General features: G+C 43.4%; 1 protein-coding gene across 5 annotated transcripts in view; it reads right to left on the bottom strand.

Annotated features, from left to right (window-relative positions):
• Positions 1-27739, bottom strand: part of LOC110536823 (roundabout homolog 2) — a 215354-nt gene that overhangs the window by 45652 nt on the left and 141963 nt on the right. For 3 of the 5 annotated variants that reach the window (XM_036937237.1, XM_036937235.1, XM_036937239.1), the window contains exons 3-9: positions 16263-16420; positions 16006-16126; positions 15729-15867; positions 5063-5199; positions 4365-4376; positions 3608-3732; positions 2481-2652 (exon numbers count right to left, since the gene is read on the bottom strand). In XM_036937237.1, the coding sequence (XP_036793132.1) occupies positions 2481-2652; positions 3608-3732; positions 4365-4376; positions 5063-5199; positions 15729-15867; positions 16006-16126; positions 16263-16420 (864 nt within the window). The remainder of the gene's footprint in view (positions 1-2480; positions 2653-3607; positions 3733-4364; positions 4377-5062; positions 5200-15728; positions 15868-16005; positions 16127-16262; positions 16421-27739) is intronic. The other 2 variants (XM_036937238.1, XM_036937236.1) reach the window with 1 other exon arrangement.

The following is a 27739-nucleotide window of genomic DNA, read 5'->3' as shown; positions in this document are numbered from 1 at the left end:
TCCCTGCCATCCAGCACCTCTATATCAGGCAAACGTAAGACTGCTAAATAGTTAGATAATGGTTACTCTGCACTGACCCTGTCTTGTACTGACTCTATGCACACTCACAATACAAAATATACACACTATATACACTCTCAAACATATACAGTGGGGCAAAACAAGTATTTAGTCAGCAACCAATTGTGCTAGATCTCCCAATACTTATTTTCCACCATAATTTGCAAATAAATTCATTAAAAATCTTACAATGTGATTTTCTGGATTTTTTTTCTTCTCATTTTGTCTGTCATAGTTGAAGTGTACCTATGATGAAAATTACAGGCCTCTCTCATCTTTTAAGTAAGAGAACTTGCACAACTGGTGACTGACTAAATACTTTTTGCCCCACTGTACCATACTGACCCACTCACACACATTCACATACACTACTGTACATATGCACATAACACACAAATGCATACCGACACAACATAAACACACAACACACACAACAACGTCTCCCACAATGTGATCAAGACAAAGTAGATGATCGTGGACTACAGGAAAAGGAGGGCAGAGCCCGCCCTCATTCTCATCGACGGGGCTGTAGTGGAACAGGATGAGAGCTTCAAGTTCCTTTGTGTCCACATCACCAACAAACTATCATGGTCCAAGCACACCAAGACAGTCGTGAAGAGGGAACGACAACACTTATTCCCCCTCAGGAGACTGAAAAGATTTGGCATGGGTCCTCAGATCCTCAGAAAGTTCTACAGCTGCACCATCGAGAACCTCCTGACTGGTTGCATCACCACCTGGAATGACAACTGCTCGGCCTTCCGTATGGCCCTGTACATCACTGGGGCCAAGCTTCCTGCCATCCAGGACTTCTATACCAGGCGGTGTCAGAGGAAGGCCCTAAAAATTGCCAAAGACTCCAGCCACCCTGTTCTCTCTGCTATGGCATGGCAATCGGTACCGGAGCGCCAAGTCTAGGTCCAAAAGACTTCTGAACAGCTTCTACCCTCAAGCCATAAGACTGCTAAACAGCTAATTAAATGGGTAACTGGACTATTTGCATTGACCCCCCTTTTTTTATGCTGCTGCTACTTGCTGTTTATTATCTATTATCTATGCATAGTCACTTTACCCTTACCTACATGTACTTATTACCTCAATTACCTCGACTACCCCCGCAGATTGACTCCGTGCCGGTACCCCCTGTATCGTTATTGTTATTTTATTGTTGCTCTTTCATTTTTTACTTTACTTTATTTAGTAAATATTTTTTCCTAATTCTTGTTTTTCTTAAAACTGTGTTGTTGGTTAAGGGCTTGCATTTCAAAGTAAGGTCTAAACTTGTCGTATTCAGCGCATGTGACAAATACAATTTGATTTGATTTGACATACTCATCATATGCGGTTGCTACTCTGTTCTTTATTTTAGTCTTACTATTATCTATCCTGGTGCCTAATCACTTTACTCTGCCTTCATGTACATATCTACCTCAAATACCTCATTCCCCTCCCTGCACATTGATCTGGTACTCCCTGTATATAGCTTAATTCTTGTATATTTTATTCCTCTTGTCTTACTCTTTTTATTTTTACTATTATTTTTTAATTCTGTATCACTGGTCTCGTAAGCAAGCATTTCACGGTTAAGTCTACACCCGTTGTATTCGGCATATGTGACGAATACAATTTGATTTTGATTTACTTGATTTGAGCAACCCAGGGCGTCAAAAACGCTGTGTCTGAATCTGAAGTCAAATTGGTAAAACCGTGAGCTCTTGTTGCATTTTTCACACTCAACCACTTGATCATTCCTTCAATCCCCTGTACTGTATACAGCAACACTATTTACATATTTTCCAACTCGCATGACAAGGTATGTTCTCTTTCCAAAAAATCCTTTAGCAGATGTTAATTCAATAATGTGTGTGAGAGGAATCCAGGAAATGAGTGAGAAAGAGAGAGAGAGATGGAGACAGAGATAGAGAGGGAGAGAGGCGTAAACAGCTCCTAACTGGCACTAGCTCAGCACTTAAGATAATGATGCTCTTTGAGAGGAGGAGAGAGGTGTACATGTGACTCTCCATCAGGGAGTTTTCATTTGAACAGTTTCTCTCTTTGCAGGCCTTTCATGGCCTCTCTCTGGTGCAACTTCCCACAGTGACATGCTAATGAAATGGATGAAGGCATTTGACCGATTAGCTCTTACAGCATTCAGCACATCTCAGCCAAGACTAGTGCCAAACATTAAATAGTCAGCCTCTGATGCATTTTATGCACCTTCAGTGCATGTGGTCAAGCAAGTGTGTGTGCTTGCACTTAGTTGTGCATTGTTCTCAGGCAAGGTGTACAATTCTGTTCGCAAGGATAGCTCTGCAGGTGCGCATTGATATGACCACCATCTACTAGTGTATGTGGTGTGTGTGTGTGTGTGTGTGTGTGTGCACATGTGTTTGTGCGTGGCATGCTCTATATGCTCTCACCGTCTGCCACCTCTAGCTGAGCCTTGGCCAGGATGCTGCCGGCCACAGTGAGGGCCTGGCATGTGTAGAAGCCTGCATCAGAGCGCTGTACGGAGGAGATGGTCAGCTCTCCACTCACTGCCACTGACACACGGCTGTCTCCCTGCGCTGGCTGGCTGGGGAACAGCAGATCCTGGTGAGATAACATAGACTCATTATGAAAAACAGCATGGTGTTTAGTCCTCTGCTCCATAGAAAACATGGCGAGATTCAATGTAGGCCTAAATGTTGACCTTAATAGTATGAGCGAATAGTAAATCATAAATGTACTGTGAGTCATAATTACTGTCAGTGACAACCTTGGCAATACAATGTTATATAACAGTGTAGTCCCATGCACCATACATGTACAAGGCAAGAGCAGACTGCATTAACTAAAAAGCACCAACAGGTCAAACCAATCATCTGAAGCCTTGCTCAATTTTACTCCATTTCCATTCTCAGTGTATGTTCATTACTAACTAGGATGTTATATCCTTAGTCCTCCTATTCACTCACTTATCCTAGAAATGTGTGTGTAATTCAGTAGTAAGGGTTTGGGGTCCTCTATCTGCTCGGAGTGGTCAGTAATTTACACTGTGGGTGAGACGCAGTCAGCCCTGCCAGTGATGATGCCCTGCACTACCGGTCTTGAAGTTAAGTGAGTCCTCACAGCCGCTCACACATAGCCTTGAAGACTCTGCCTCTTTCGCGTCAATTAGATTTTTTTCCCATTCCGCTACCTGAGAGCAGACAAACGGAGGGTAAGGGAAGGACATTAGCCTGATCCCATTATGCCTAACAACTAATGCAGAAAATTTATGTAATTTCTTGTGAAATAAATTGCTGGTCAAAGCCCTGCAAAGTGGACTGATGATTCACTTCATTATGTAACTGTCACCAGGCTCGGGAATCCGGAATGCCCTCTCTCGCTCCACGGCTCTATCCACTGTCCAATCAGGACCAAACCTTCATGTCTCAATTAGGTAAACAAGGAGAAGGTTATTTTTGTTTATGTGCATTGGAGGAGGCCAACACACTAAGGGGAACTCTCATGTATGAAAGCACACAGACATTCAACACACGTTATTCAAACAAGGGTTTCTTACCTGGCTCCCATCTCGTTGCCAAAACACAGTGGGTTGGGGGTTGCCCTTGGTCTCACAGGGGAAGGTGGCTGTGCGCCCTTCAGCCACGATCTGGTCCCGGGGTCGCACCACAAACAGGGGAGCCTCTGAAGGTCAAAGGTCAGATATGTCAAACTGTCACCACAGCACAGCAGGAACACATTTAGAGAAAATTATGTTCATGTACACACACTAAGCAAGGAGCGCTACAGGTTTCAGCTACAAGCTACAGGCTGCAGGGAACATGCAACAGGTGATTGTCTAGTTGCCTCTCTTAAGAGCCATTACTACAGGTAACAGACCATAGAAGCCATAGTTCCAGCTGGCCGCAAACCTGCATGAATGAGACCAACTCATGAGCACGGCTGCTTTAACACACATTCTCCCCTTCTAGTCTCTACATCAGAACTACTGCATATCAACTACTATGTCTTGATACTGTTGGAGAAACAAAGGGTTTTCAACTAACTTTACAACACAACTAAAAGGAGGGCAGGGTTGGGTGGTTCAAACTAAGGAACTAAATGTGCATGAATTAGTACTGTATGTTAAATAATCAGGTGTTAATGTGTGTTTTGTGTTTATCGGTGTGTATGTATGCAAGGGTAGGAACATTTACTGAGCCCTTTTAAGCATGTGCCTTTGCGTGTGTGTGTGTGCATGTGTGTATCGTTGTGTGATAGAGAGAGAGAGCGAGAGAGAGAGTAATACATGCACAATGGGATCAGGTCTTACTTACCAACAGGGCGAGCTGGTGAAAGAACAATGGTGTGGATGGGTGAGGACAAAACACAAGACCGAGAGGAGAGGAGGAGAGGAGAGGGAAAGAAAAATAAATGAAAATCAGAAATGAATGACATGGTGTTGGGTACAAAAGTCCAGCAGGTACGGATGAGGAGAGTGGGGTTCAGTCACCATGGCAGGTGATGGCATGGGGCTTAGGTAAAGGAAATAAACCTGGCATAATCTTAGGTTGGAAGGGTTTTATAGTAATACAATGTTCACATTGTCTTATGCACAGTCACAGATGTGGAAACATAATAGCATCACCACTGACACACTGTGCTTATGTACAAACAAACAAAGGCAAAATCAGAAAGCTGAGTTTCGCCTGCCCTTACCCTCTTCAACACAAATACCCTTAAAATACCCTACCAGAGTCTCACTGCACCAGTTCTATTAGCATTCCAGTGGAGAGAGCGATGCAGGGTGTGTAGCACAATTGGTTCTGGTTAAGTTGCTCATCTTTGTGTGGAGGCTGAAGGTCCTGGTGTAATCATTCAGTCTGGGCCCTGGGAAAGAGAGGGACTGAGCCCAGCTCCAGGCTCACATCAGGGGGGCGATAACAATTGCACGGACTCACCCTGCTGAGACTATTACCACAGCTCCAGGAACAGGACTGGTGTCTGTCTGTCTCCTACGTTAGCATATACTCACCCCTGATAGTGAGGGTAGCCGAGACCTCCACTTTGCCCACACGGTTCTCAGCCACACAGGTGAAGGTGCCCTGGTCGCCAGCCGATGCCTTCTTGATCCTCAGGAGGAAATCCTCCTTCTCATAACGGACGTCATATCTGAGGAAGAAGGAGAGGAGAGGTTGACATTACACAAGTCAAGCATGCATACCAGAAAAGCAGTCCACTTCTGGGACATGTTAGAGTAAAGCTTACATAAAATAATAGGCTGTGGAGATAAGGTTGTTTTGAAAAATAAAGCAAGGTTTTCTGAGACACTTAAAACTCTGCGCTGCAGAGAGACTACATTCTGCTACAGAGGAGGAGGAGGAGAAAGGGGGCCAATTGTGCAGGGCTGAAAGGAAAGGTAAAATGAAAGGTGCTTTCAGCTGGAACCCTGACTCTTCCTCTATTTCAATATTTATGAAGAGGAGGCACCCACTGTGGGGTGTGTGGGAGTGTGTGTGCTATGTGTGCTATGAGTGAGTGAGTGAGTGAGTGAGTGAGTGAGTGAGTGAGTGAGTGAGTGAGTGAGTGAGTGAGTGAGTGAGTGAGTGAGTGAGTGAGTGAGTGAGTGAGTGAGTGAGTGAGAGAGAGAGAGAGAGAGAGAGAGAGAGAGAGAGAGAGAGAAAGAAAGAAAGAAAGAAAGAAAGAAAGAAAGAAAGAAAGAAAGAAAGAAAGAAAGAAAGAAAGAAAGAAAGAAAGAAAGAAAGAAAGAAAGAAAGAAAGAAAGAAAGAGAGGCTGTCTAATCCCAGAGCTGGCAAGGTGGAAAAATCTTCAGTTCTGCCCTTGAGCAAGGCAGTTAAACCCACAACAACTGCTCCACGGGAGCCGATGAGGCGGAAGTCGATTAAGGCAGCCAGAGCAGGGCTAACAGTTCATCACTCAGAGAAACACCAGTCCTAACAGAGCAGGGCTAACAGTTCATCACTCAGAGAAACACCAGTCCTAACAGAGCAGGTCTACCAGTTCATCACTCAGAGAAACACCAGTCCTAACAGAGCAGGGCTAACAGTTCATCACTCAGAGAAACACCAGTCCTAACAGAGCAGGGCTAACAGTTCATCACTCAGAGAAACACCAGTCCTAACAGAGCAGGTCTACCAGTTCATCACATAGAGAAACACCAGTCCTAACAGAGCAGGTCTAACAGTCCATCAGTCAGAGAAACACCAGTCCTAACAGATCAGATCTACCAGTTCATCACTCAGAGAAACACCAGTCCTAACAGAGCAGGGCTAACAGTCCATCAGTCAGAGAAACACCAGTGCCAACAGAGCAGGTCTACCAGTTCATCACTCAGAGAAACAACAGTCCTAACAGAGCAGGTCTACCAGTTCATCACTCAGAGAAACACCAGTCCTAACAGAGCAGGTCTAACAGTCCATCAGTCAGAGAAACACCAGTCCTAACAGAGCAGGGCTAACAGTCCATCACTCAGGGAAACACTGGTCCTAACAGAGCAGGTCTACCAGTCCATCACTCAGAGAAACACCAGTCCTAACAGAGCATGTCTACCAGTTCATCACTCAAGGGCAGAGGGTTTGACATGGCTGCAGAGCATGGAACATTATAGAGCTGGACTCTACCCTCTAAGGGGCCTCCTCTGGTCTCTGAGGCAGACAGACCAGCAGACGGTAAATCTGTCCAGTCTTCCATAATGTCTGGACATGTGAGACGAGCAGAGCACTGAAACAGAATGAGGGGGGTGGGGCCACAGATACAAGAGGTGAGAAAAGTGAGGGGGGAGAATATCGATAGAGCTTTCTGTCCGTTAGGACAGTTGGTGTGTCTGTCTGAAACTTGTGAAGACTCCAGTCATGTCACGTCTCTGACCCACATACACACCTCCCCAGAGGGCTGGTCTGGGAGGGATGGGGAAAGAGAGGGCGGGAAGGAAGGAAGGAGAGCGAGAAAGAGAGAATGGCAGGTCTGGAAGTAGGGCATGTTTCTGGAATCAGGGGGAAGGATGGAGAAAGGAGTGAACAGGGAGTAGACAGAGAGACAGCCAGATGGAAGTACAGCCAGACAGACACTACTCTATTCTACCCCAGTCTGAGAGAACGTTCCTCACGGCCACTTCCTGTCTCGGATACATGGTCCTGCTGAACACACAGATTGAAGCCAACACTATCTTAATTCTCTCCCACACCACTACTACTTCAGGGTACTTCCTAGAAATACACACTTAAAGTATATCATGGACTGAAACATATATTTCCTCTCATACAGATCCCAATAGGGTCAAATACGTCATATTGGATTTGACATCGGCAAACTGTGAAAGTGTTTTCAGTTACTGTGAAACTAGCCAGGCTAACAGAGTAAAGCCGGCTGCTGGGAGGGACAAAGAGTTATGGTAAATGTTGTTTTATGCTGTGGACCTAACCACATATTGACTCCATTGGCAGTGTAGTCCTCCTGTTGTGACACCAAGCTAAGGACTCTAACCTCAGACTACCCTGCATGTCTAAAGCCAGTTGTGTAAATGGATTATTGCTCTGTGCAATTGTCCTGATGGCCACTTCAATTAGATAATGATACATAATAGTGACCTAAATATATGGTATTGCTAGAGCTTAGCTCTTGTGTAGAGTAGCTATATAAATAAAATGACTATTTCTATGAGTCTAGCTAGAACGGGTAGAAAACTTTCATAAATAATTCATACCCCTTGATTTATTCTACATTTTGTTATGTTACAATCTGAATTCAAAATGGATTAAATATATATTTTTCTCTCACCCATCTACACTCAATACCTCATAATGACAAAGTGAAAACATGTTTTTAGAAATTTTAGCAAATGTACTGAAAATGAAATACAGAAATATCTAATTTACATAAGAATTTACAATCCTGAGTCAATACATCACCTTTGGCAGCGATTACAGCTGTGAGTCTCTAAGAGCTTACACTCCTAGATAGTACAATATTTGCCCATTATTATCTTTAAAATTATTCAAGCTCTGTCAATGTGGGTTGTTGATCATTACTAGACAGCCATTTTCAAGTCCTTCCATAGGTTTTCAAGTTGAAGCAACTCCAGTGTGCAATAGGCCTTGTGTTTTAGGTTATTATTCTGCTGAAAGTTAAATTAATCTACCAGTGTCTGGTGGAATGCCCACTGAACCAGGTTTTCCTCTAGGATTTAACCTGTGCTTAGCTCCATTCCGTTTATTTTTATCCTGAAAAACTCACCAGTCCTTTATGATTACAAGCATACCCATAACATGATGCAGCCACCACTACAGTATACTTGAAAATATGAAGAATGGTACTCAGTGATGTGTTGTGTTGGATTTGACCCAAACATAATGCTTTGTATTCAGGACATAAAGTTATTAATTTGCCACATTTTTGGCAGATTTACTTTAGTCCCTTATTGTAAAAAGAATGCATGTTTTGGAATATTTTTATTCTGTAAAGGCTTCCTTATTTTCACTCTGTCATTTAGGTTAGTATTGTGGAGTAACTACAACACTGTTAATCCATCCTCAGTTTTCTACTATCACAGCCATTAAACTCTGTAACTGTTTTACAACCACCATTGGAATCATTTTGAAATCCCTGAGAGGTATCCTTCCAATCCAGCAACTGAGTGAGGAAGGACGCCTGCATATTTCTAGTGACTGGTCGTATTGATACACCATCCAAAGAGTAATTAATAAGTTCACCATGCTCACAGGGATATTCAATGTCTGCTTTTTTGAACCTTTCTTCCAATAGGTCCCCTTTTTTTGTGAGGCATTGGAAAACCTCCCTGGTCTTTGTGGTTGAATCTCTGCTTGAAATTCATTGCTCGACTGTGAGTCCATGAAACGTATTAATTGACTTGTTAAGCACACTTTCTACTCCTGAACATATTTAGGCTTGCCATAACAAAGGGGTTGAATACTTATTGACTCAAGACATTTCAGATTTTCATTTTTAATTAACTTGTAAAAATGTCTAAAAACATTATTCCACTTTGACATTATGGGGTATTATATGTTGGCCATTTCGAATTCAGGCTGTAACATTATTTATTTTTTAAGTCAAGTGGTGTGAATACTTTCTGAAGTACATTCGGAAAGAATTCAGACTCCTGGACTTTTACCACATTTGGTTACGTTACAGCCTTATTCTAAAATTGATTAAATCATTTTCCCCCCTCATCAATCTACACACAACACCCCATAATGACAAAGTAAAAACAGGTTTTAAAAAATGTTCATAAAAAATGCAATGTCACATTTACATAAGTATTCAGACACTTTATTCAGTACTTTGTTGAAGCACCTTTGGCAGCGATTACAGCCTTTAGTCTTCTTGGGTATGATTCTACAAGCTCGGCACACCTGTATTTGGGGAGTTTCTCCCATTCTTCTTTGCGGATCCTCTCAAGCTCTGTCAGGTTGGATGCTGAGCGTTGCTGAAAATATATTTTCAGGTCTCTCCAGAGATGTTAGATTGGGTTCAAGTCCGGGCTCTGGCTGGGCCACTCAAGGACATTCAGAAACGTGTCACTCCTGCATTGTCTTGGCTGTGTGCTTAAGGTCGTTGTCCTGTTGGAAGGTGAACATTCGCTCCAGTCTGAGGTCCTGAGCACTCTGGAGCAGATTTTCATCAAGGATCTCTCTTTACTTTGCTCCGTTCATCTTTTCCTCTATCCTAACTAGTCTCCCAGTCACTGCCACTGAAAAGCATCTCCACAGCCTGATGCTGCCACTACCATGCTTCACCGTAGGGATGGTTCCAGGTTTCCTCCAGATGTGAGTTCAATCTTGGTTTCATCAGACCAGAGAAGCTTGTTTCTCTTGGTCTGAGAGTCCTTTAGGTGCCTTTTGGCATACACCAAGCAGGATGTCATGTGCCTTTTTACTGAGGAGTGGCTTCTGTCTGGCCACTCCAACATAAAGGCCTGATTGGTGGAGTACAGCAGGGATGGTTGTCCTTCTGGAAGGTTCTCCATTCTCCACATAGGAACTCTGGAACTCTGCCAGAGTGACCATCAGGTTCTTGGTTGACTCCCTGACCAAGGCCCGTCTCCTCCAATTGCAAAGTTAGCCGGGTGGACAGCTCTATGAAAAGTCTTTGTGATTCCAAACTTCATCCATTTAAGAATAATGGAGGCCACTGTTTTCTTGGGGACCTTCAATGCTCCAGAAATGTTTTGGTACCCTTCCCCAGATCTGTGCCTCGACACAACCCTGTCTCAGAGCTCTACGGACAATTTCTTCGACCTTATGGCTTGGTTTTTGCTCTGACATGCACTGTCAACAGTGGGACCTTGTATAGAGAGGTGTGTGCCTTTCCAAATCATGTCCAGTCAATACCACATGTGGACTCTAAGCAAGTTGTAGAAACGTCTCAAGGGTGATCAGTGGAAACAGGACGCACCTGCACTCAATTTCGTGTCTCATAGCAAGGGGGCTGAATACTTATGTGAATCAGGTAATTCTGTTTTTCATTTTTAATAACTGTAAAAACTTTGTCATTATGGGGTATTGTTCATTTCCGAATGCACTTTATATCATCGAAAATCAAGAGCTTGAATACTAAAATATAGATACAGAAACACAGACAAAAAGGAGGAAGTAGAGTAAAGAAATGGAGTTACGTGCATCATGCACTATGTATACAAAAATATGTGGACACCCCCTCAAATTAGTGGATTTGGCTATTTCACTTGGCTATTTCAGCAACACAGTTGCTGACAGGTGTATAAAATTGAGCACACAACCAGGCAATCTCCACACACAAACATTGGCAGTAGAATGGGCTTGCTGAAGAGCTCAATGACTTTCAATGTACAGTTGTGGCCAAAAGTTTTGACAATGACACAAATATTAATTTTCACAACGTTTGCTGCTTCAGTGTCTTTAGATATTTTTGTCAGATGTTACTATGGAATACTGAATTATAATTACAAGCATTTCACAAGTGTCAAAGGCTTTTATTGACAATTACATGAAGTTGATGCAAAGAGTCAATATTTGCAGTGTTGACCCTGCTTTTTCAAGACCTCTGCAATCCACCCTGGCATGCTGTTAATTAACTTCTGGGCCACACTGATGGCAGCTCATTCTTGCATAATCAATGCTTGGAGTTTGTCAGAATTTGTGGGTTTTTGTTTGTCCACCCGCCTCTTGAGGATTGACCACAAATTCACAATGGGATTAAGGTCCGGGGAGTTTCCTGGCCATGGACCCAAAGTTATGGACCCACTTAGTTATCACTTTTACCTTATGGCAAGGTGCTCCATCATGCTGGGAAATGCATTGTTTGTCACCAAACTGTTCCTGGATGGTTGGGAGAAGTTTCGCTCGGAGGATGTGCTGGTACCATTCTTTATTCATGGCTGTGTTCTTAGGCAAAATTGTGAGTGAGCCCACTGCCTTGGCTGAGAAGCAACCCCACACATGAATGGTCTCAGAATGCTTTACTGTTGGCATGACACAGGACTGATGGTAGCGCTCACGTTGTCTTCTCCGGACAAGGGATTCAGAGAAAATGACTTCAGCAGTCCAATCCCTGTACCTTTTGCAGAATATCAGTCTGTCCCTGATGTTTTTCCTGGAGAGAAGTGGCTTCTTTGCTGCCCTTCTTGACACCAGGATATCCTCAAAAAATCTTTGCCTCACTGTGCGTGCAGATGCACTCACACCTGCCTGTTGCCATTCCTGAGCAAGCTCTGTACTGGTGGTGCCCCGATCCCGCAGCTGAATCAACTTTAGGAGAAGGTCCTGGTGCTTGCTCGACTTTCTTGAGCGCCCTGAAGGCTTCTTCACAACAATTGAACCGCTCTCCTTGAAGTTCTTGATAATCCGATAAATGGTTGATTTAGGTGCAATCTTACTGGCAGCAATATCCTTGCCTGTGAAGCCCTTTTTGTGCAAAGCAATGATGACGGCACTTCATTAATTGCAGGTAACCATGGTTGACAGAGGAAGAACAATGATTGCAAGCACTACTCTCCTTTTGAAGCTTCCAGTCTGTTATTCAAATTCAATCAACATGACAGAGTGATCTCCAGCCTTGTTCTCATCAACACTCACACCTGTGTTAACGAGAGAATCACTGACATGATGTCAGCTGGTCCATTTGTGGAAGGGCTGAAATGCAGTGGAAATATTTTTTGGGGATTCAGTTCATTTAAATGTTAAAGATGGACTTTGCAATTAATTGCAATTCATCTGATCACTCTTCATAACATTCTGGAGTATATGCAAATTGCCATCATACAAACTGAGGCAGCAGACTTTGTGAAATTAATAATTGTGTCATTCTCAAAACTTTTTGGCCACGACTGTAGTGCCGTCATAGGATGCTACCTTTCCACCAAGTCACTTCCTCAAATTTCTGCCCTGCTAGGCTTGCTCCGGTCAACTGTAAGCGCTGTTAGTGTGAAGTGGAATTGCCTAGGAGCAACAACAGCTCAGACGCAAAGTGGTAGGCCACACAAGCTCACAGAATGGGACCGCAGAGTGTTGAAGCACTTACAGCGAAAAAATAGTCTGTCCTCGTTTCCCACACTCACTACCGAGTTCCCAACTGCCTCTGGAAGCAACATCAGCACAAAAACGGATCGTCGGGAGCTTCATGAAATGGATTTCCATGGCCGAGCAGCCGCACCCAAGCCTAAGATCACCATGCGCAATGCCAAGCGTTGTCTGGAGTGGTGTAAAGCTCACCGCCAATGGACTCTGGAGCAGTGGAAACATGTTTTCTGGAGTAATGAATCACGCTTCACCATCTGGCAGTCCGATGGCAGTCCGAATCTGGGTTTGTCAGATAATAATGGTCTGGGGCTGTTTTCATGGTTTGGGCTAGGCCCCTTAATTCCAGTGAGGGGAAAAATGTACGCTATTGCATACAATTACATTCTAGACGAATCTGTGCTTCCAACTTTGTAGCAATAGTTTGGGGAAGGCGCTTTCCTGTTTCAGCATGACAATGCCCCCTTGCACAAAGCTAGGTCCATACAGAAATTGTTTGTCAAGAGTAGTGTGTAAGAACTTGACTGGCCTGCACAGATCCCTGACCTCACCCCCACCGAACACCTTTGGGATGAATTTGAATGCCAACTGCGGGCCAGGCAATAATAATCGTCCAACATCAGTGCCCAACCTCACTCTTGTGGCTGAATGAAACCAAGTCCCCTCAACAATGTTCCAACATCTAATGGAAAACCTTCCCAGAAGAGTGGAGTCTGTTATAGCAGGAAAGGGGGGACCAAGTCCATATTAATGCCCATGATTTTAGAAAGAGAAGTTCGACAAGCAGGTGTCCACATCTTTTTGGTTGTGGTTTATATATTGTGCATGCAGTCATGCACAGGTAAATGGCAATATATGCTTTACTAATGCACTCACACTCACAGACAGCATACACAAGAGCATGAAGCATGCCAAATAGCTAAGGTAACTGAGCTAAACAACTACCGCCCCGTAGCACTCACTTCCGTCATCATGAAGTGCTTTGAGAGACTAGTCAAGGGCCATATCACCTCCACCCTACCTGACATCCTAGGCCCACTACAATTTGCTTACCGCCCCAATAGGTCCACAGACGACACAATCGCAACCGCACTGCACACTGCCCTAACTCATCTGGACAAGATGAAAACCTATGTGAGAATGCTGTTCATCGACTACAGCTCAGCATTTAACACCATAGTACCCTCCAAACTCGTCATCAGACCCTGGGTCTTGACTCCGCCCTGTGCAACTGGATACTGGACATCCTGACGGGCCGCCCCCAGGTGGTGAGTGTAGGTAACAACATCTCCACCCCGTTGATCCTCAACACTGGGGCCCCACAAGGGTGCGTTCTGAGCCCTCTCCTGTATTCCCTGTTCACCCACGACTGCATGGCCATGCACGCCTCCAACTCAATCATCAAGTTTGCGGACAACACTACAGTGGTATGCTTGATTACCAACAACGACGAGAGTGCCTACAGGGAGGAGGTGAGGGCCCTCGGAGTGTGGTGTCAGGAAAATAACCTCACACTCAACGTCAACAAAACAAAGGAGATGATTGTGGACTTCAGGAAACAGCAGAGGGAACACCCCCCGATCCACATCGACGGGACAGTAGTGGAGAGGGTAGTACGTTTTAAGTTCCTCGGCGTACACATCACGGACAAACTTAATTGGTCCACCCACACAGACAGCATTGTGAAGAAGGCGCAGCAACCTCAGGAGGCTGAAGAAATTTGGCTTGTCACCAAAAGCACTCACAAACTTCTGCAGATGCACAATCGAGAGCATCCTGTCAGGCTGTATCACCGCCTGGTACGGCAACTGCTCCGCCCACAACCGTAAGGCTCTCCAGAGGGTAGTGAGGTCTGCACAACGCATCACCGGGGGCAAACTACCTGCCCTCCATGACACGTACACTATCAAGGACATCAACCACCCGAGCCACTGCCTGTTCACCCCGCTATCATCCAGAAGGCGAGGTCAGTACAGGTGCATCAAAGCAGGGACCGAGAGACTGAAAAACAGCTTCTATCTCAAGGCCATCAGACTGTTAAACAGCCACCAATAACATTGAGTGGCTGCTGCCAACGTACTGACTCAACTCCAGCTCACTTTAATAATGGAAATTGATTGTCAAAATGTATCACTAGCCACTTTAAACAATGCCACTTAATATAATGTTTACATAGCCTACATTACTCATCTCATATGTATATGTATATACTGTACTCTATATAATCTACTGCATCTTTCCATCTTTATGTAATACATGTATACTTGTGTGTATAAGGTAGTAGTTGTGGAATTGTTAGGTTAGATTACTCGTTGGTTATTACTGCATTGTCGGAACTAGAAGCACAATCATTTCGCTACACTCGCATTAACATCTGCTAAGCATGTGTATGTGACAAATACAATTTGATTTGATTTGAATCCAATCTGTACCTCAGGGTAGCATGCATATGTTAAGTAGCATATTACATTTAATCTGGGCTTAAGAACAGGATTCCGTGGGCTTTGAGAAACAATGTTAGGCACCGTGATCAAAGCAACGCTGTTGTAACATGTCAGGTGTTTACCTGCTCCAGCTTCAGCCTGGGACTCAGTAGTTCTGCCTCACAGTCCATATATCAACACGTTTCAACCATAGCCACAACAGGAATCATAAAAGACAAGAACGCACACGCAGGCACGTAGGGCACATAGGCACACACACACACTCACAAGCATGCACACACACATACGCACAGGGGTGTAAAAAGAACCCAATGTTCATACTTGAGTCAAAGTAAAGATACCTTCATAGAAAATGACTCAAGTAAAAGTGAAAGTCACCCAGTAAAATACTACTTGAGTAAAAGTCTAAAAGTATTTGGTTTTAAATATCCTTAAGTATCAAAAGTACATGTAATTGCTAAAATATACTTAAGCATCAAAAGTAAAAGTACAAGTATATATCATTTCAAATTCCTTATATTGAGCAAGGCAGACGGCCACATGTTCCAGTTTTTATTGACTTATTTATGGATAGCCAGGGGCTCAATCCAACACTCAGACATCATTTACAAACTAAGCATTTATGTTACTGATTCTGCCAGATCAGAGGCAGTAGGGATGACCAGGGATGTTCTGCATACGCACATGCACAAACATATGCACACACACACTTTCTCTCCTCACCTGCCGCGGGGTATATCCACATTATCCTTTCTCCAGCGTAGAGAGGGAGGTGGGTCTCCCTGCACCTGACACTTGAGCTCCACACTCTCCTCCACCAGGACCACCTGGTTCACCAGCCGACGCACAAAAGTGGGTCTCTCTGGAAAACCACGAAACACAGACAGACAAGACATAAGCTTTCTACGCAAGGTTTTAAAACATAAACAGATAGCATGTAACCACTGCAGCCATTACAGGTAAGTACAGAGAGAAGTGTCTGTCCAGTATCTGTCCTTACCGAACACAGAGAGCTGAGCCGTCTCACTGTCTCTCTCCCCCACCATGTTGGTGGCCACACACACGTACATCCCTGCATCACTCTTCCTGGTGTTGGAGATGGTCAACTTCCCTCCACGAATCTGACAGTCAAAGAGAGATGGCTCAACAAAGTCTACATCAGACAATCTGGGATGGGGGGTCATTTAATCTGTATATTTTAGCTCTCCATAATGAGAGCAGACACAGAGGACCGGGTCCTCGGGATGTAGTACTCACAGTGATCCTGTCATCTTTGAGGTCCAGACGGGCCTTGTCTTTCCTCCAGAAGGTGGTGGGCTCAGGGTGCCCACGAGGAGGCTGGCACTCCAGGGTGGCAGGCTCCTCCACCGCTACCACCAAGTCCTGGGGGTTCTGTCTGAAGTCATCACGCAACACTGGGAGAAATATATATATATAGAGAGAGGGGGGAATGAGGGTCTTTCTAAGCAAGGTTTTTAGGTGGTTCATCCCGCAACATTTGTGGACATAATCCACTGTACTTCTACTTTGAGGATAAACCAAAACAAATGCATGGACTGCACACTGTAAAATGACATGTAAATACAGTACAGTGTAGAACTTAGATCCATTCTGTCAGTCAGTAATAGAGTCCAGGTACGGCAGATAGAGTATATTGTGGTGCGAATAACTGGAGGCGAGCCAGAGCCCAGAGCAGATCTCTAGTCAAACAGGAACTGTGTGGGTTGGTGTCAGAGCCCAGAGGCTGCACTGTCAATCACAGTCAGCTGTGGAAGACGAGCTCATGGGTGTCTCAGTCACACAGGCCTAGCCAGGTCTATAGAGCTATATGGCTGGGTGGGTTCTGTCCATAGAATTAGGAATTATATTTATTTTTTGTATTTTTTACTTACTTAGTCATTTAATAGGATCTCTGTGGTTCTGTCACTGTCACACATTACTCCTCTTCCTCCCACTCCAGTCACTCCTGCTGTGCCACATCAAACATGCCACCTCAAAAAAGCATTGAGCGGGATATTCCAAATGAAAAGTGGATACAACACAACTCACAAGCCGTATATCCCAAAAATGCCCACATTCCAGCTGTATTTGTGTCCCAACAGTGATGACAAAAAGAAAACAACAGTGGGAGGGCACACATTTTGATCAGCAATAAGGGAATTTAGATGCAATAATGCACACCTCTGAGAGGGTAGCAACCCAACACAATGAGATGCCCTCACAGATGCCCTCTGTTCATGGCCAATCACGCTGGTGTGTGTTCTGATTTGAAGACATTGAAAGTCAAGCCCCCTCCCTGCAGTAGAAGCCATGCATAGTGTGTTGTCAGGGTGTAATTATTTCAGAAATAGGGGCCCACCGCTGTCTACCGCTGTCTGATTGGATATCACTCAATTATTCCAAACAGCAGTTCAGAGTTGGCTGTCTACATTTATCCTGTCAGGATATAGAACAATTCTGAAATGGGCTTCAATCAGTGGCAGTCGGTGATGCTTAAGATGAGGGAGGATGATAATTTTTTTAATGAGCATGGCATTATTTATAGTAGAGCATATTGGATGACTGCTATTCATATTCCATTCACCTAGCTCAATGTAACATCGATAGGTTTATGTTACTACATCATACTCTAATTTCCCTTTACCCATCATGAGGTTGCTAAGTGAAGTGAGAGAATTTTTAGTAAACAAGGTGACAGCCAGTGACACATTCAATACTGCCTTGCACACTCTTGTCTGCATCCAGCTGATCTAGGGTGAAATCAGTAGTCCTACAATTGCAAATTAGAGTTTCTATTGGACAAATTCAGGTATGTTTCTCCCCGTTCCGTTCCGTTTGCTTTCGTTTAAACATTTTTTTTAACAGAATCGGCAGAATGAATACACACCTGATCACACGCAAACACAGTTCACTTTCATAGCAGCCACATAAAAACTGCATGATCACTTTGCTTGTAAATATAATTCCTTCTCGCAACTAGGAACTCTCCTCCTCTCACCTTTTCCCTTCACCTGTGGACTTCAGTGCACAACAAATCACTGTCTGTGACCAGGCAGAAAAAACTTGCCAAGCCAAACCTTCATATTATAACTGCTAACCACTACACACAGCCTACATCGTTTTCACCTCATAGTCTACATACTAAAACTAACGCATTAGTACACCCGCTATAATCATGCAGTACAGTTTAGCAGTTGTAATGGTGGGCCCCTGTGGCAATACATTTATGAAACCAAAAGCAAACCTTGACTTGAAAGAGTTCCAGTGTTGGATAACCATTGCCAGCTAGCTAACATGGCATCCCTCTCTGTTTGAGCCGGATGTTTGAGTAGGCTTAGCTAGCTAGCTAGCTACATTCACAGGCTAAGTGAAAGTGAAAGTTTAAAATAATTCAACCAAATATAGGTAATTCTCTCTCTCTCGCTCTCTCTCAATTCAATTCAATTCACTTTATTGGCATGTCGTAACAATGTACATATTGCCATAGCTTACTTTAGATATTTACAATATTATGACAATAAGAATCAAAGTTGTCAGCGGGACAAAAGTAACAACAATAACCAAGGGTCAAAATAACCATACATTAGAGGAAATGTGCAGGTTGATTAGTCTGTCCCTCATCTTATGACAGTCAGCAATGTAGTGCGCTGCCAACCCAATGCTCTCCGTGTCTTCCCAAAACAGGAAGGGTAGCCTATTCTCATCAAAGAAGTCTTTGAAATATTGAAAAAGCCTGTACTTCGCCAAGGATTTTCTAAGGTTTTGATCAGTAACAATGGTCAAATAGTTAGCCACGGTGTATTGTCGATATAGGGCCAGATAGCACTGCATTGTTCTTTGTGCTTGTGCTTGTGTTTCCCAATAAGCAATGTAGTTTTGTTTTGATTGTGTTGTCATTTCTTTATTCTGATTGATTGGTTGTCCTGGTCTTGAGGCTTCAGTGTGTTAGTAGAACAGGTTTGTGAACTCAGCCCCAGGACCAGCTAGATGAGGGGACTTTCTTTGCTCAGCTCTTGGCATTGCAGGGCTTGGTAATGATATGAGAGGGGGGCCACAGTACTTTAGATGTTTCCAAAACTGAACTGCTCTTTTATGAGTTTTTATTATTAGTGGATATTGGCCTAATTCTGCCCTGCATGCATTGTTTGTAGTTTTCCTCTGGACATATAGGAGAATATAACAGAACTGTGGATGCAGGATTTCAATGCGGTGTTTGTCCCATTTTGTGAAATCTTGTTTTGCAAGTGGACACCACACTTCGCTGGCATAAAATGCAATTGGTTCAATGACACATTCAATTAGTTTTAGCCAAATTTTAAAAGGTATTTCAATTTGAATAAGTCTTTAATGGCATAGAATGCCCTGCGTGCTTTCTCTCTCAGTTCATTCACTGCATCATTAAGGTCTCCAGTTGAGATTATTTTGTGCAGTGGGAGACAGCAGGCATAGGTCGTCTGCGAAGAGAAGGCATTTAACCTCTGAATTGTGGAGACTAACACCAGGGGCTGTGGATTTTTCTAGAATAGTGGCCAATTAGTTGATGTAAATATTGAAGAGTGCAGGGCTCAGATTGCAACCCTGGTGAAGGCCCCGCCCTTGGTTAAAGAATTATGTTATTTTCCTGCCGATTTTAATGCTGCACGTATTGCCAGTAAACATTGATTGAATTATGTCATATGTTTTACCCCCTACACCACAATCAATTACTTTGTAGAACAGTCCTGTATGCCAAATAGAATCAAATGCTTTATGGAAGTCGATAAAGCAAGCGTATATTTTGGTATTATTTTGGTGGACATGTTTATCTATCAGGGTGTGTAAATATGATCAGTCGTGCGATGTGTTGGTATGAATCCAATTGGGCTTTTACTCAAGACATTGTGCTTATTAAGGAAGTTTAGAACTCTTACATTTATAATACTACAGAAAACCTTCCCCAGGTTACTGTTCTCACAAATGCCTCTGTAATTGTTAGGGTCAAATTTGTCTATGTTCTTAAAGATTGGGGTTATGAGTCCTTGATTCCAGATGTCAGGGAAATAACCTACACTCAGGATCAAATTAAACAGTTTTATTATAGCCAATTGAAATTATGCACTTCTGAGTTTGAGCATCTCATTTAGGATGCCATCAGGTCCGCAGGCTTTTTAAAATGTGAGGGTCTGATGTTTCATATAGAGCTCCTGGTCAGTAATTGGGGAGTCCAAGTTTTGTCTAATCCATTCAACTTCTCTTGAGTTTTGGCATTGCTCTGCATTTGTGTCATTTTGAACGGTGTTGTAGAGTGTTTTAAAATGGGTTGTCCATATGTCACCATTTTGTATCGCTAATTATCTCTCTCTCTCTCTTGCTTTTCCTTAATTTTGGAAGAAATGACCTTGTCCAAAACTGTTCAACTATTGTCTTTCTCTCTCTTTGATTCAACTACTCACTCATTTTATTTTTTTATTTTAAAAATGTATTTAACCTTTATTTAACCAGGTAGGCTAGTTGAGAACACGTTCTCATTTGCAACTGCGACCTGGCCAAAATAAAGCATAGCAATTTGACACATACAACAACAGAGTTACACATGGAATAAACAAAACATAGTCAATAATACAGTAGAACAAAAGAAAACAAAAAGTCTATATCCAGTGAGTGCAAATGAGGTAAGATAAGGGAGTTAAGGCAATAAATAGGCCATGGTGGCGAAGTAATTACAACATAGCAATTAAACACTGGAATGGTTGATGTGCAGAAGATTAATGTGCAAGTAGAGATACTGGGATGCAAAGGAGCAAGATAAATAAATAAATACTGTATGGGGATGAGGTAAGTAGATAGATGGGCTATGTATAGGTGCAGTGATCTGTGAGCTGCTCTGACAGCTAGTGCTAAAAGCTAGTGAGGGAGATATGAGTCTCCAGCTTCAGAGATTTTTGCAGTTCGTTCCAGTCATTGGCAGCAGAGAACTGGAAGGAAAGACGACCAAAGGAGGAATTGGCTTTGGGGTGACCAGTGAGATATACCTGCTGGAGCGCGTGCTACGAGTGGGTGCTGCTATGGTGACCAGTGAGCTGAGATAAGGCGGGGCTTTACCTAGCAGAGACTTGTAGATAACCTGTAGCCAGTGGGTTTGGCGAAGAGTATGAAGCGAGGGCCAACCAACGAGAGTGTACAGGTCGCAATGGTGGGTAGTGTATGGGGCTTTGGTGACAAAACGGATGGAACTGTAATAGACTGCATCCAGTTTGTTGAGTAGAATTTTGGAGGCTATTTCATAGATGACATCACCGAAGTCGAGGATTGGTAGGATGTTTTATTAGGGTATGTTTGGCAGCATGAGTGAAGGATGCTTTGTTGCGATATAGGAAGCCAATTCTAGATTTAATTTTGGATTGGAGATGCTTAATGTGAGTCTGGAAGGAGAGTTTACAGTCTAACCAGACACCTAGGTATTTGTAGTTGTCCACGTATTCTAAGTCAGAGCCGTCCAGAGTAGTGATGCTGGACGGCGAGCAGGTGCGGGCAGTGATCGGTTGAATAGCATGCATTTAGTTTTACTAGCATTTAAGAGCAGTTGGAGGCCGCAAAAGGAGAGTTGTATGGCATTGAAGCTCGTCTGGAGGTTAGTTAACACAGTGTCCAAAGAGGGGCCAGAAGTATACAGAATGGTGTCGTCTGCGTACAGGTGTACCAGAGAATCACCAGCAGCAAGAGCAACATCATTGATGTATACAGAGAAGAGAGTCGGCCCAAGGATTGAACCCTGTGGCACCCCCATAGAGACTGCCAGAGGTCCAGACAACAGACCCTCCGATTTGACACACTGAACTCTATCAGAGAAGTAGTTGGTAAACCAGGCAAGGCAATCATTTGAGAAACCAAGGCTGTTGAGTCTGCCAATAAGAATGTGGTGATTGACAGAGTCAAAAGTCTTGGCCAGGTCGATGAATACGGCTGCACAGTAATGTCTCCTATCGATGGCGGTTATGATGTCTTTTAGGACCTTGAGCGTGGCTGAGGTGCACCCATGACCAGCTCTGAAACCAGATTGCATAGCGGAGAAGGTACGGTGGGATTCGAAATGGTCGGTAATCTGTTTGTTAACTTGGCTTTCGAAGACCTTAGAAAGACAGGGTAGGATAGCTATAGGTCTGCAGCAGTTTGGGTCTAGAGTGTCACCCCCTTTGAAGAGGGGGATGACCGTGGCAGCTTTCCAATCATTGGGAATCTCAGACGATACGAAAGAGAGGTTGAACAGGCTAGTAATCGGGGTTGCAACAATTTCGGCAGATAATTTTAGAAAGAGAGGGTCCAGATTGTCTAGCCCGGCTGATTTGTAGGGGTCCAGATTTTGCAGCTCTTTTAGAGCATCAGCTATCTGGATTTGGGTTTAAGGAGAAATGGTAGGGGCTTTGGCGGGTTGCTGTGGAGGGTGCCTGGCAGTTGACCGGGGTAGGGGTAGCCAGGTGGAAAGCATGGCCAGCCGTAGAGAAATGCTCATTGAAATTCTCAATTATAGTGGATTTGGTGGTGCCAGTGTTTCCAAGCCTCGGAGCAGTGGGCAGCTGGGAGGAGGTGCTCTTATTCTCCATGGACTTTACAGTGTCCCGGAACATTTTTGAGTTAGTACTACAGGATGCAAATTTCTGTTTGAAAAAGCTAGCCTTAGCTTTCTTAACTGCCTGTGTATATTTGTTCCTAACTTCCCTGAAGTTATGCACTGCAGTGCTAGCTACCTGTAGTTTATGATTTCAGTACTTGATTCATTCTCTGATCCTTCGATTAGGTGGACAACATGTCAGTTCATGCTGCAAGAAGTTGTCATAATTACTGTGTAAGTCTATGGAAGGGTAAGAACCATGAGCCTCCTAGGTTTTGTATTGAAGTCAATGTACCTAGAGGAGGACAATCTACATTATTTCATTAAGGCTGCTTTGCTAAACACCAGAAACAGAGCAAGATGGTTATTGCTTTTTCTGGCTATGGTCTCACAACATATTCTAAATAAGGTATGCAAATATGACATGATGAATCTTAAACAGCCATACTGCATGTTGGCCAACTCTGGCAATCAAGTGCTTTTACTTACTTCTTATCAAGTTACCATCTATATGCTGTCCAACAACTAGGACCACTGCTGGCGTTGCTGGCTGCGGAATGGTGTGCTTTATAATATGATCTCTCTTGACAGAGGTCTGCTAAAAAGTAGTTGGAGTTTGTTGAATATTCTATGTGATGAGAACATCCTGCGGGGGCGAGTCACTTTCTGAACAGCAGTCAGAGGGCTGTCCCATTTCTGTCACACATGACACACGCACACACACACACACACACACACACACACACACACACACACACGCACGCACGCACGCACGCACGCACACACACACACACACACACAGATTCAGACACAACGACGTACGCTCGAACACTATCTCTCCAACGTAAACATACTGTATACACACACACGCATGTGCGCACGATCACACACTCTCTCTCTCAAACACGCACACACAAATATACACAAACACAGTTGCCTAGGTCACGTACAAACATTTTCTGATGATCATGTTATCCTTTTTCAATAGAGCGAGAGACAGAGATATATATAGAGAAAGACAACAGACACACAATGGGGGCTGGAACAGGGAGGGGGTTATTTGCAGTGGAGGATTTTTGAATAAATAAACAATGTATCATGTCTGTGCCCTGAAAAAGTAATCAGCAATCAGTCGGGAGAAACTTCAGAGTGAAGACATTGAGCATTTACCAGGGCCATCCAGGGCCATGCCTCCAGAACAGATGCACATTACCTATTAGAACATTGTCTTTTTAGCAGCCAGACAACGGTCCAAGAGACCCTCACAGAAAGGATGTGGCTGGTGGCAAACAAATTATCTATTTGAATTGTTTATACAATTGTACAAGCAAGAGAAGCTTGAGGAGCAAGGGGGTAAGGATGCACAGTGATTATTATAGGTTATGACTTGAAGTAACATCAATCAGCAGGTTACATCCAATCCCTTATCTTTAATCCCATGACGCACCCAATTGCATCCTACTCCTTAGGTGTATGTCTGCCTGGTGGCATGTCTTGGCTATAACAGTGAGTGCTTCTCCCTTCATAACTTTTACCATTGGCACATGAATATACACACTCCTCTTACGTGTACCAACGTCTCCTTCTTCTCGGTGCATGTTGGCTAAAGCCAGCCAGCCACCATGAAGGCTTAACGTTAGTTAACCCTTAACTACAGTCATGTAGCATTAGCATCTCCTCCTCTTGTCATGTAATGTAAATTGAAGATGTAGATGGGTGAGGATGCTCTCCTCCCTCCCCTATTCCATCCATCCCTCGCTCTCTCTCTCCCAACCTCCCAATTACAGTATCAGTGCTCCCACAGACCACACTTCCACATCTATAATTGATTAACGTTCCACTCTTCTGTCTCTTTATGCATTCACTGACTCTCACGCTTCTCCTGCTCTCAACCTAACCTAACCTACTTTCTCTACTGCTCCCTTGTGCCTCTCTCTCACCCACTTAAACCTAGATGAACTGCCTTCTACTGTACAACAGCATCTGGGGCTGGAACTGTGCAGATTTTGGTTTGTAGCCTACTGTGTCTGAGTGCACTGTAGCATTGAAGAGGTGCTTTGATGGTATGGTAAATAGGTTTCAAAAGGCCTGATTTGGTACAATTCTAATCAAATCAAATAAAATGTTATTGGTCACATACAAGTGTTTAGCAGATGTTATTCCGGGTGTAGCAAAATTCGATTTTAGTCTGGTGTTTGGTGCTCTCTAGTGAATGAGTGAAACACTGGGTTCTGATGTCATCTCTTGCCCAGTCATACTGGAACAGGCGTACTGGCCCACAGGCCAGGTGTGTTTCTAGGACTGAACACTGAGAGAATGCTTCTGCTACATTAGATTGTACGTTTGGGTGGGAGAGAGGGAGAGGGAAGGAGAGAAAGACAGAGAAAGAGAGAGACAGAGATAGAGAGAGCAAGAGAGAGAGGTAGAAAAAGAGCGAGAGACATACACATGGAGAGGGAGCGAGAGAGATACAGAATTGTATTTTATTTCGGAAAGCGATCGCTCGCATCATAAAACCTTCCAGCAATATTGTGAAAATGTTATGCATCAGTAGGAGTGTGAGTCAGGGATTTGAATCTGCCCTTTTATCCGCCTTGTTTCACTAAAGCTGCTATTGCCCGGGGAGTGTGGGCTTTCTTACATGCACTTGTCTTACTTCGCTGAGATCACACAGTGCAGTGTTGCAAAAGGTTGTTCAACCACAATGGAAAGAATTAGATAATGCAAAATAATGACCATAAATGTGTTCATGTTTTCTCACTAAACCCAGGTTTAATTACCAATTTAACTGTACAGCTTTTCAGAGTAGGTGTGTAAGAGAAACAATGAGAGACAGAGAGAAGCAGAGACAGGGAGGGGAATAGGCATGTGAATCTCAGAGAAAAAGGCTTCCATTTATCTTCTCCAATATGCCTGCTGTTCTCTCCTCTCTTCTCACAGACAAATGATAAAACAGCAAACAGGCAGATGAATGCATTAAATTCAGCATTTCTCTTCATCTGTCAAATTCTGCTGGGATTTAATTGAGAGAAGTGGTGTCAGAGAGAAGCAGTGAAATGCCTGGGACCATCTGTGCCTCGAAACCATCCAGCATGTTCAAACACATCAGTGGAGAGGAGAGCTGCCTAGCTAACTGAGAGAGTGGAGTGGGGAGGGATATTCTAAACTTTGTTTACTGCAAGGCTACGATTACATTATTTCTGCTGGACACATGCAGATGGAAGTTCGCATGTACAGCGCCTTTTCAAAAGTATTCACCCCCCTTGGCGTTTTTATTTTGTTGCATTACATATTGTAATTAAAATATATTTTTATTTTGGATTTCATGTAATAGACATACACAAAACCGTCCAAATTGGTGAAGTGAAATCATTTACAAAATATATTTTTGGAAAAGTGGTGCATGCATACAGGTATGTACAGTGCCTTGCGAAAGTATTCGGCCCCCTTGAACTTTGCGACCTTTTGCCACATTTCAGGCTTCAAACATAAAGATATAAAACTGTATTTTTTTGTGAAGAATCAACAACAAGTGGGACACAATCATGAAGTGGAACGACATTTATTGGATATTTCAAACTTTTTTAACAAATCAAAAACTGAAAAATTGGGCGTGCAAAATTATTCAGCCCCTTTACTTTCAGTGCAGCAAACTCTCTCCAGAAGTTCAGTGAGGATCTCTGAATGATCCAATGTTGACCTAAATGACTAATGATGATAAATACAATCCACCTGTGTGTAATCAACTCTCCGTATAAATGCACCTGCACTGTGATAGTCTCAGAGGTCCGTCAAAAGCGCAGAGAGCATCATGAAGAACAAGGAACACACCAGGCAGGTCCGAGATACTGTTGTGAAGAAGTTTAAAGCCGGATTTGGATACAAAAAGATTTCCCAAGCTTTAAACATCCCAAGGAGCACTGTGCAAGCGATAATATTGAAATGGAAGGAGTATCAGACCACTGCAAATCTACCAAGACCTGGCCGTCCCTCTAAACTTTCAGCTCATACAAGGAGAAGACTGATCAGAGATGCAGCCAAGAGGCCCATGATCACTCTGGATGAACTGCAGAGATCTACAGCTGAGGTGGGAGACTCTGTCCATAGGACAACAATCAGTCATATATTGCACAAATCTGGCCATTATGGAAGAGTGTCAAGAAGAAAGCCATTTCTTAAAGATATCCATAAAAAGTGTTGTTTAAAGTTTGTCACAAGCCACCTGGGAGACACACCAAACATGCGGAAGAAGGTGCTCTGGTCAGATGAAACCAAAATTGAACTTTTTGGCAACGATGCAAAACGTTATGTTTGGCGTAAAAGCAACACAGCTGAACACACCATCCCCACTGTCAAACATGGTGGTGGCAGCATCATGGTTTGGGCCTGCTTTTCTTCAGCAGGGACAGGTAAGATGGTTAAAATTGATGGGAAGATGGATGGAGCCAAATACAGGACCATTCTGGAAGAAAACCTGATGGAGTCTGCAAAAGACCTGAGACTGGGACGGAGATTTGTCTTCCAACAAGACAATGATCCAAAACATAAAGCAAAATCTACAATGGAATGGTTCAAAAATAAACATATCCAGATGTTAGAATGGCCAAGTCAAAGTCCAGACCTGAATCCAATCGAGAATCTGTGGAAAGAACTGAAAACTGCTGTTCACAAATGCTCTCCATCCAACCTCACTGAGCTCGAGCTGTTTTGCAAGGAGGAATGGGAAAAAATTTCAGTCTCTCGATGTGCAAAACTGATAGAGACATACCCCAAGCGATTTACAGCTGTAATCGCAGCAAAAGGTGGCGCTACAAAGTATTAACTTAAGGGGGCTGAATAATTTTGCACGCCCAATGTTTCAGTTTTTGATTTGTTAAAAAAGTTTGAAATATCCAATAAATGTCGTTCCAATTCATGATTGTGTCCCACTTGTTGTTGATTCTTCACAAAAAAATACAGTTTTATATCTTTATGTTTGAAGCCTGAAATGTGGCAAAAGGTCGAAAAGTTCAAGGGGGCCGAATACTTTCGCAAGGCACTGTATTCACCCTTTGCTATGACGCCCCCAAATAAGATCTGGTGCAACCAATAACCTTCAGAAGTCACACAATTAGTTAAATAAAGTCCACCTGTGTGCAATCTAAGT

Source organism: Oncorhynchus mykiss, chromosome 12, assembly GCF_013265735.2.
Source record: "Oncorhynchus mykiss isolate Arlee chromosome 12, USDA_OmykA_1.1, whole genome shotgun sequence".
In the NCBI taxonomy this organism is placed as follows: Eukaryota; Metazoa; Chordata; class Actinopteri; order Salmoniformes; family Salmonidae; genus Oncorhynchus; species Oncorhynchus mykiss.
This window is presented reverse-complemented; position numbering and strand designations above follow the sequence as displayed.